The sequence below is a fragment of the Eurypyga helias genome, unplaced genomic scaffold (genome assembly GCF_000690775.1).
Source record: "Eurypyga helias isolate BGI_N326 unplaced genomic scaffold, ASM69077v1 scaffold33450, whole genome shotgun sequence".
NCBI lineage: Eukaryota > Metazoa > Chordata > Aves > Eurypygiformes > Eurypygidae > Eurypyga > Eurypyga helias.
The window spans coordinates 24,396-35,199 of record NW_010225720.1 but is presented as its reverse complement, the minus strand read 5'-3'; the positions used below and the strand labels follow the sequence as shown (position 1 = coordinate 35,199).

The following is a 10,804-nucleotide window of genomic DNA, read 5'->3' as shown; positions in this document are numbered from 1 at the left end:
AACTCTTCCTCTCTCCTCCCTGCGTAACTTCTTTTTAATAGGCAAACTAAACCCCGTATGCAAATGTGTTTATAAATTAGGCGAGATCTCCTCCCGTTCCCCACTGCTAAACCCAAGTCTTCCCAAAAAAGAAATATAGCATATCATCACTATTACAGTAAACTCAATGCAGTAACTCAGGAAACATTTAGAGTGTGCACTACTGCAGACTTTTCCTCCCAATTGTAAACAAAGCTATCGAACATTGAGGATGTTGATATTAAAGCTAAGGTTCATATAATAAAGAACTGGCCCATGACAAGCAGTTTACAAATGTTTCATCCTTTTCACATTATGCAGAATTTCAATACCATCCACAATGCTAGGACAATAACTGAAATGCAAGACTGAGCAAGTCTCTGCTTGCAAATACCATCTGACATTTCAGGGAAGTATTCCTCTTGGTGTGTACATAACCTCCTTAGGTGTTAATAGAAGCTGTGTACATATGTCAAGATGGGAAAAATCCCTTCAATATTTTACCATTCCCATGCCTTTTTCAAATAGGCGAAAATATTCTGTTACTTAAATATGAAAGCTTGCAATAGCCACCTTCAATCGAGTCTTAAAAAGACATGCCTTTCTTTTCTAACAAAACTAAATCCCATGTGGCTGTGGGCATCTTAAAATGTATCTAAAAAGTTAAGCCACAATTACCTGTACCTCATTAATTCATCAAAAGCAAAATATATATGTACCACACAACATACAAAAGTTACACGTTAAAAGTGCATATTCAGAATCCATTTGGCCCATTTCTTCAATTTACATTTGGTCATTCTACGCATCCTTTCCTTTTCTACGTAACCATACACGTGGGATGTATTTTTTTTTCCCCATACACAGTATTATTCTGTTTTCACATTGAACTCTTTACCTCTTGTTCAATTCTGCATTAAATGTAAACTAATGATGGACCGTAAGGAAACACAAGCAAGAGGTTTATTCTGTGTTTCTTTCCACCGTTTGGACAGCTTTGACACACACGATAAGCATTACAAACTAATGAAAATACATTTTTGGGCCAAACCATTGCATATTTGCCCCCACAATGAAAAATAAATTATGTTCAAAGCAGTATATTGCCATAAATAGCCTGTAGGCATTCGCTGAAGGTAAACAGGCTCTCTCTATATTTAGCACTTGTCTAGGGGACGTTCTGTGCCTCTGGTTCAAGCGCTTTCAAGGAGAGGCTAGTTAAAACCTTCCAGTTAGCACAGGAGCAAACTATAATCACTTTTTTTTTCTTCTGAATATAATGGAAGATCCCTTTCAAAAATTAATCTTCAGATATCAACTTTACTGCATTATGGAGCTAGTGCAATCCTGCAGAGCCTAGTCAAAAAAGACAAGGCACATTAAAAAATAATAATTAAAAAAAATCAAGATACATTAGACTATATGGACTAGAGAGTCATTGAAGATAATTTAAGGCCTTTCAGTGAATTAGAGTAATCAGTCTAATTTAAAGCTGAGGATTAAACCATAAATTATCCATCTGAAAAGCAAACAATAGGCTTTTTCAGCTTCTGTGGACAAGGATAACAAAAACTCTTGTTATGGTTTGTGAAAACACCTCTGGACATGGAGGAGTAGAGTCAATTCAATTTCTCTAAAGTTCGTGGAAGATTTCATGACTGTTTTAGCCGTTTGCGTGGAATGCCAAACTGTGGACACTGTGCAGATGCTAGTGCGCGAAAGGCCTCTGCTACTAAGTGAGGGTGGGAGTGGATCATGGACTTCCAGCCTGCTGTTTCCATTATGTCTGTTGCTTGGCTGTAAACAGAAGCATTAAGAAGAGTCACACAATTTTACAAACCAAACGCACAGTGGAGAAGAGCAGGCAAGGCAGAACTACTGCAGGAGAGCAGCTGAGCATTATGAGACAGACCTCATGAATGCCAGTAAAGATGCCACTGGAAAGTAGCAGCAAATCGCAATTGGGATGTATTAACATCACCACATGTAGGACACAGGGTACTTATTCTGCTCTACTCAGTATCAGAAAGGCCCCAGCTAGAGAACTGCGTCCAATAGTGGGCACTGTGTTAAGAAAACCACGTTGGGCAAGAGGAAAACCAAAGGAAAAGGAGGTCTAATGCAGAGAAAAAAAGCAAGGGAAGACATGACAGTCTCATTACATAGAAAGTCATGCTCAGCTGGGGGAAAGAGAGGGATGGCATGATGAATCTGCTGAAAATGAAGCAAAAGTTATGTAGTTCATATACTAGAAAAAGCCATGAAGACAGGGTAGCTGGCTGCCTTCAGAACCCTTCACTGGGTGCTCACAGTCTGAGTACCAGCAGAGCATATTTGAAAATATTCACTCTTTCTCCAGTACAAGATCATGGACTACATTCAGAAGGGCTTCCAGAGGCCACTGTACATTTTTAACATAGAAGCAACAACAGATTCCATGAAGCATCATATTGACATCCAAGAGATTAAAACCAGTGTATTTACTCAATGTGTATTTTTACTTTTTTGTGAAATAATATAAAAGAAAAGCATAAAATTCCCTCTGCACATGAAGAATGCTCCACTGGTTGGGATGCATACCACACTGACACTGGATAAATTTGTAATTTGGAACCAATACCATCAATTCCAAGTTTTCACTGCCCGGCATTTTCAGCAGCTTCTCACAGGAGCACCTTCACACTGTTTCAGGAACACTGTCAAGCATTAAATTAGCAGCTGAGCTCTACACTACACTCTCTCTCAAAAACCTTTTGCAGATTTCTAATGCAAGCCTTTAATCTTCTGCTGCAAGTCAGTAAAGGTAAGTGCCTTGAGAAACAACACCAAAGTTCAGACTCCCTGGTGCCCAGAGTCAGTAAATTAAGCCAGGCCCTCTCACATTATTTCCCTGATTTACTGTAGATGCTATAGAGGAAGCAAAGACAGACAGCATCTTTACTAGTGGTTTTCCAAGACAGAAGTCGCTCACTAAGTTTCAAAATACCTGAGACTGAACACATCAACTAGCTTAGATTGTTATGTATTGACATAACTGACTTTAATCTATTCATTTTTCTACTGGCATTTCACTATTTCCCTTCTACCACCCTGTTTCTTTTCCACATCATGCTCAAATATCAGACTAGTAAAGACTTTAATTTTTAAGTAACTGATACAACACAGCTTTAACTTTGCTGGAGATTGACGGTTGGGAAATAAGCGCTCTGCTGTCCTTTTACCGTTTCAGCCCACCACTGGCTTTTCTGAAGCTGGCTGTCTTCCACCTCGTGACTCACTTAAGCTGTTTTAAGTATATGCTGCAATCAGTCCTACAGTCTGAGCTACGTATTCTCAACCTACTTCCAGTGTAGGCATGAACACTGACAGAGTCAGCCAGATCAGAGGGACCTGACTGACTAGTTGTGTGGCCTCGAGAACACTAATGCTGGCATGTGGGAAGGCGCACAAACATGTCACTGAAGGCAAAGAGGGCAACTGCCCTCCTTTCTTTGGAAATACCGCGGGCTCAGGCAACACTGCAGGCTGATTGACCTAAGCAAGTCTTGAAACCACACTGAGGTTACCACTCCTCCAGCCACAAACCTGGTTACTCAAAAGAATGGTTTCCTTTCTCTTCTGGTGGCTACTGCCACCACCTCACAGCACTGATATGTCCCTAGGAGAGGAATGAAAACTAGCTGTTGTTAGGATTTCACATGGGAGGGCAGTTAACTCTCCCTATCATCTACAGGGGAAGTCACAATCATAACTGGGGCAGCCCCGACCGAATCCTACTTTAGTCAGTGACTGGCCCCAGGACCGTGGAAATGAAGCAACAGTTCAAGATCTGCAGTCTGTTTAGCAGTGTTTGCACACAACATCATGAGGCAGGGAAACTTACTTGCTATTCCAGTTTTTCCCATCTTTACACCCAAGTTGTCTAAGAACACTGCACCTGTAAGAAAGAACTGTGTGAATATCTAGAAGGTACACAAAGCATAAATATATTTAGAGTCTCATAAATATTACTTGCCTGTTAATAAAGTCTATTGCTTGTGCTTTTAACTGTTCAGCGCTGTGCAAATCTGCGAGGATAAGAATGTCAGCAACATTTTCTACCGAGAGGTTACTACAGAGTGCTTCCTCACACATGACCTTCAGCCGTTCCAGTGCATACTGATGAAAGAAAAAACTACACTAATCATTCTTCAAACTCATGCTTTCTACCATTATCTCTACAGTTTAAGACAGTCTCAGTCATGAAAATGTTTGGTGCCTCCCAAGCTTAAGATCAAACCCCTTCCAAAAAGGTAAATCGAAGTTCAACATGCTGCATTGAGAGGCCTCAAATGGTAAGACATGCGTTAGGTTTGACATAAACTGATCAAGTGCTTTACTAGGAGAACTTTTAATAAAAAACGACAAAAATCACTCAATTAGGAGTTTCAGTTTTCCTTCAGTTTGGCAAAGGAGGAAAAGCAAGGAAGAGACACAGGCTCTTTATCAAAATCATTATTAAGACACGTTTACACCTCAAAGTCAGGGGCAAGAAATTATATAACGGAAAGTTTCATGAAACTGTCCAAGTAAAGCACATCAGCTTGTTTGCAACTAGCTTGTTCCAAGTTCACCCCCAACCCCATCTCTGAATTTCTTAATTTCTTCCATACTTTTGACAGAACCTACCAGAAAAAAGATGTAAAATAATTACATTCCCACATTGTATTTTGCATGAATAAACTGTGCTGCTTTTCTGAAGGATGTCACAGTCTGAACAGGTTTCATTCAGCCATACACATTTCTATCAACACCTTACCCTTCCATTTAGTTTAGTACCCTTCAGATAGAGTTTTCAAGCCCGAAAATAATTTTAGACATAAGTGGCATATATTCAAGTTGTTGCTTGTACATTTATATCAGCAACTGTTCTATGTAACAGAAATGCCACTGAATAGTGAAATTGTTAGCTTAACTTTATCTTTCTAGACCTATGCATTTTCTACTTCCAGTTTGTTACTATACTACTCCTCAGGATGCCCCTATGTAGAGTAAAAAAATATCAATTAACAAATCTGTATCTACCAGGTAATACAGCAGTGTAATGCTTTTGGTAACATGCAGAACACTCGGTTTTAGGTTACTTCATATTCAGAAGGAACAGAAATTTTCTAGCAGTTTTTTTAACTGTTACAAAAAGCTACATGGACCTCCTAGCTCACCATTTTTATTTCCTGCTATTTCAGACAATCATACAACTGCATCTTACAATATTCTCTACATTTACCAATTGTGCCCTACATAAAGGCCAGCATCCATAAAACAACAGCATTTCACTGTCCCACTTGGGTGTACTGAAACTTGGCAAAACATCACCAGGAAGATGAGATGCTGGCAGTGCATAGGAGTGGTTAAGACACCAAAGCCATGTCAGTGTCAGGTCAAAAGGCAAAAATAGAGAAAAGAGAGCACATTAACCTGCCAGAAAAAGAAAAATTATAATTGTTTCTCAAAATTCAACTACTGGGATGACTTATCTTACTTGTTTTGGGATTGATTATGAGAACAGGTAGTCCTCACCACTAATATTTTAGGGATATGATCACACAACCCATTCAGAAATTGCAAAGGTAGTTAAGAAATCACCATACTCTCAGTTGAGAGTGAAAATGTTTCAGATTACACACAGTGAATTGCACATTTCCGGGATTCCAAATTACTTATGGCTCCTCAGGGAAAGACAACTGCGTGTTCTCTGAGGACAGCTAGCTAGAATTTCAACTCAAACTGCAAAGCAGTGAAGAGAAAACAAGGTATTGGGTCAAGTTTTTAAGAAGTTAGAAAGATGTAAATTATGATATGAAAGGGAATAATCTCACCTTAATTGCTGCGCTGCTATAAATCCCCTCATCTCAAAAATCATAGTAGAAAAAGTATTTCACAGAGCGACAATTTAAAAAGAAAAAGATCCCAATACAGAAGAGATAAAAGATTAGAACTATTAAGCTTGTAGGGAAGACAAAGATGGATCTTCTGAAGTAGCAGTACTTTAAGAAGCACACTTAATTCAAACACTTGTATAAATCCTCTTCAAGAATACAAAGATTTATGGTGCATTTTTTCAATACCAATTATCCAAATCATATTAATGGTCTCCAGTTTCTAAAAATTATTTGGATAGTAAATATAATTAATATCTGAAACAATTCTGGTCAAGAAAGATGTATCAGCCTTCTACTGCTAAAGGAAGTCTATTCTTTCCCACTTTCTCCATTTCTGATGAGGTCTGTTTCTCATAGTTCAAAAAAAAGTCAAAATACATAGCAACCTGAAGACAGACAGTAGGGTGGGGTTTTTTGTTTGTTTGTCGTTGGGTTGTTTTTTTTTTAATGAACATTCCACAAGCAAAAATCAGGTTTGAATACTCAGGAGTCAATTACTTACTTTGTCTGCAGCTGCCAACAAATTGTCAGCCATTTTTTCAAGGTTTGGTGCTTTTCCTGTGTAAATGAATCTCATCATTTCTTTAAAAACTTCAGGGTCTACATCATTTATTTCCACACGATTCTGGTAAAGAAGAATAATCCATTAAAAGCCCTGGAACTTAGCTACAACTTTTAAGTGAACATATCATCTGCATGCATGCTACAAGTTTTCATTTGCCATCCATCATCCAAAATCCTTGCAAATTTAAGTTAACAAACTACAATATTATGCAAAAAGTAATTAAAATCAGTTACTCTTAGCATCAGGTAGAAATCAGCTGGAAAAGCTTAGGCAATAAGAATTGCAATGTTCTTCTAAAACTGTTTAACTCTGGACTCTATTGCACAGGCTGTACATATGTTTCAGGGATATTTGGAAGTGTTGCGTTTTCAACCCTACAATGATGGACTTGGAATATTAGCAGTCAGAGCAGCAGACCAAAAAAAAAAAAAAAAAGCCATTTTTGGCTTCAGTCAATACAGCCTGTTGTTTTTGTTCTCAGAATCCAAAAAGCAAGCCAAGCACATCTAAGTGACAGCATGTAGCTAAAGGCCTTCCTAACAAATCTGTGGTAGTGCATGTTTGACGCCATCCTCCAATAGTATCCCCTATAAGCAACTAACATAGTAGGAAGTTATGGTACAGATGTAGAAGCCAGACTTTTGAACAGGGTACAAAAATCACAAGTTATGAGCACAAGATGTATATGTTCTTGTTTCTTATCCACTAAACCGCATACAGTGTTTAGGAGCAGGGCTGCACTGGAGGTTTACTGCTAACATGAAGGTGAAAGCTCGGAGCATGGCACATCACTGAGGCTGGAACAGGTCTGGGTTTTTTTTTCAGTCTAGAAATTCCTATAAAATGCGTCTAACATTCCAATTCTACCTGTGAGAGCTTCCAGATTGGAAGAGAGCAGGGAAGACAAACGCCATGTTTCTGAAAGTCCTTGGTAATACAGCACCATATTCATCTGATATCTGTTCACACAAGCGGCTTCATCACAGCCTCCAAGACTAAGTGACAATCATCTCTTACAGTCCTTCAGTGAGCTGATCAGTTCCTTGCCTTTTCATGGATTCTGCCTATAGCCAACCCATTTTAGATATTCTTCTTCATGACAGACATGAAGAACTCCTCGCTGTGGGAGACATCAAGTGCATAAAAGCAGAAGCAGCTCTCTGCTGATTAAGTAACTATCCATCCAAAACACTTACACAGGTCAAGCCCCTGCAGAACCTGTGAATGAAAAGGCATGCCTCACTGCCTCGGGGCTTAATTTCAGCCATAATTCACCTGTTGTTTCTTCATATTCTAACTACAATATAAAACGTTTTAATACACTATAACAGAACCCTGGTCAAGTCAATCAGCTTATGTGAAAGTATAAACTAAAGCAAAAAGAGGCAGAGATTACGAGGTCAACTGCATCAGTAGCTAATATTTAAAAATAAAAAAATAACCTAGGGCAGATGCAAGGACTTGAAAGAACAAATCTTCCAGAACCTTGCCACAGTTGGCCCTATCTGCCCTTCCTACTCAGAGAAATTCCTGCAGAACTCACTGGAAAAGTGCTCAGTAGTACCTCCACCACTCACGCGCCATCATGCAGCACTCATCTTCCTCAACTTGCAACACTTCAAGATTTCTGCACCCTTTCCCTTTCTCACAGTGCAAAATATTTACATGTAAGCTTTTCAGCACGCCTTACCTTTTTGCTTTCCTCCATTTCATGTTCAAACATTGCATTAAAAACTGGAGATCGTGCTGTAGCAAGAAGAGTAATATTAGACAAATATAAACAAATTTTAAGCTTTTAACAATTTTAATTACAAAATAATAGCAATACAAAAGTAGAAAGTACCTGCAAGGACAGACTTATGAGCTTTGAATTCTTGTCCTCCTACATAAAAACTGCAATCTGTAAATCTTCTTGTTTCCCAGAGATTCCCTAAATCTTCTGCTAGTCGACATTCAGGTACCTTCAAAGTGTTTGTATTAGACTGTCCTGATATATTTACTGAGTCTTGGACCACGCTTACCTAACAGAAAATCACAGCAAGACAACTCCTTCATAACTGAATGCCAATAATAATTAAATTACAGTACCTATTGATAAAATTTAAACAATTACAATGCAAAGCAAAAGAACAGTAGAGTTCCTGGCATTAGGCTGGAACCATAAACCAATACTTTACAGTTTAATTTTAAGTAACATAAAACAAATAAGGTTTTACAAGAGACTGTGTATTTATCCAATCTAAAACAAAAAGAAAGCACATAATTCCACATGCCAACTGACAGAAATTACAAAGTCAGTCAAGGACAGATGCAGTTCCTGGGATGCCAGTGGGCTTAAAAAAAAAACCAAAACCAAAAAAACTTTTAATGCCACTTCAGAGATAAATTACAGATCAATACTCTCCACACATTTAAGTAAAATATACAAAATTCTAAACAAATCATCAGGATCACAAGGTGTCAGAAGAGTTTCACAAGAAAAATCCATAGAAATTTTGAATACTATGACAGGCCTAAATTACAGTAAATTCATACTTAACCTGCAATGTGATAACACATACTAAGTGCAAGTAACATAGCTGCTTCATTATTTCATTTTACTGTGTCCAGCTGAGGCAGGAATCACAAGTGACTGTCTTCCAGACAAGATTAAAAGCCATTATTGTAGAAATTTAATTCAATAAAGTATAAAATGTAGTAGGTAACTTCAATAATTAAATAACACTCACAGGATGTAACTGTTGTACAAAAGCAGTTAAGAAAACTGTGGAATATGTGTATCTGAAATACATATGTTGCCATTATTCCCCATGTTTAAGTCTTTCACGTTAAGTCAACAAGGCAGTATCACTCTTAGTATATAAAGACAGCTGAAAAAAGCAAGTCAGTCCTTTTAATCAGCATGTTAGGAAAACAGAAGTGCTCAGCAGGTTTTACTTCTGTTGTCTGAGAGCACACACCTGAGAATAAAAACTCTGTAAAGAAGAAGAGAGCCTTACTGCAAGATCCTGATCACTGCATCTCCCAAATACAGAAAATTAGGATTATATATTAAGAGAAAATGCTGACGCTGTTAAGATCAGTGCTTTGTGTGTTCTCCAGAGTACTGCATCTGGAATAAATCTGGCATAAAGCAAAAGTAGTACAGCTAAGCTTCACAGAAAGCCAGAGCACTGCAAGCCAAACTCCAGAAGAGGAGGATGATCCAATCAAGACAGCAGCTTGGGGATTTGAATCACTGCCTAATTCCCTGTTTCCTCCCATATCCCCTTGTCATAAACTCCTTTATATTCTTCCACCTTTTAAAAGGAAATAAGACACTCCAAAGCACTGCAAAATTCCACTTTCACAGTAAGACTAAGCATTTACAGCACTGAAATATCCACAGAGCTGTATGCTCTATTTCACAGTTTTCATACACACAGAGTGATTTCAGGAGATGTAAATACAAATGGAGTTCGAGCTTAGCAAAGCTCATCTTCCATGGTCAGAGAGTTCTGCCTCTACAGACGTGACTCAGATTTCATGATCCGAATCTCCACACAGCATCCTCCTGTGAGCTACAGACAGTGCCTAGAAAAGTCATCTACACATTCTTTACCTGCACTTAAACTGATCTCTGATGTTCCAAGTTTCTGCTATTTTGGAATGGTTTCTAATATATATTGATAGTCGTGCAACACAACAACTTGCTACTACTCATCCTTTTAAAATTTTGCTTGGGTTATACCTTAATTCAAGTCTCCTACGTCTGAATGGCCTGGCACGTATCGTCTGTAGGTTCTAACGACTTTTAATGACCCTGAGCACAAATACTGACAGGGGTCTGATATTCCACATCTCACTTGTCCAGACGGCACGCTTAAAATCAAAAGCGTAGTTGGTTCTGTCACCTACACTAAATACCTGCTGTACCTCCTATGTTTTAATAAGCCAAATGCAATATAGTTTTCAGAACTGGTAAATCAGCCTTCCAACTAGGATACAAGTAGGATGGCAAAGACAGGAACTGGAACTTACAGTTAAATTTTAAAAGGACAAAACTGCTGCTGTCTTTAGACATAACAGGTGTTGTACAAAGGACCTGTTTCTGTAGAATTCTGAAGAGCTAGGAGAACACATCTGAATAAACTAATTTTTAAAATATTTGGATTTCCAATTTTTTTTTCCCCCGTTAGTCTGAAACAAGCCCAAAGTTATTTTAACATGCTCACTGAGTGCAACTCTATGTTTTACTTCCCTCAGCATTCATAATCACGGTAGGTCAACCACTTAACAAAAGCCACTCACATGAAAACAT

At 38.3% G+C, this 10,804-nt stretch overlaps 1 protein-coding gene across 2 annotated transcripts in view; it reads right to left on the bottom strand.

Moving 5' to 3' along the window:
- Positions 1-669: 669 nt before the first annotated feature.
- Positions 670-10,804, bottom strand: part of SPOPL (speckle-type POZ protein-like) — a 16,482-nt gene continuing 6,347 nt past the window's right edge. Inside the window, exons 5-10 of one of the 2 annotated variants that reach the window (XM_010150432.1) lie at positions 8,348-8,525; positions 8,195-8,250; positions 6,442-6,564; positions 4,034-4,176; positions 3,902-3,955; positions 670-1,815 (exon numbers count right to left, since the gene is read on the bottom strand). In XM_010150432.1, the coding sequence (XP_010148734.1) occupies positions 1,671-1,815; positions 3,902-3,955; positions 4,034-4,176; positions 6,442-6,564; positions 8,195-8,250; positions 8,348-8,525 (699 nt within the window). In that variant the 3' untranslated portion in view covers positions 670-1,670. The remainder of the gene's footprint in view (positions 1,816-3,901; positions 3,956-4,033; positions 4,177-6,441; positions 6,565-8,194; positions 8,251-8,347; positions 8,526-10,804) is intronic. The other variant, XM_010150441.1, reaches the window with a different exon arrangement.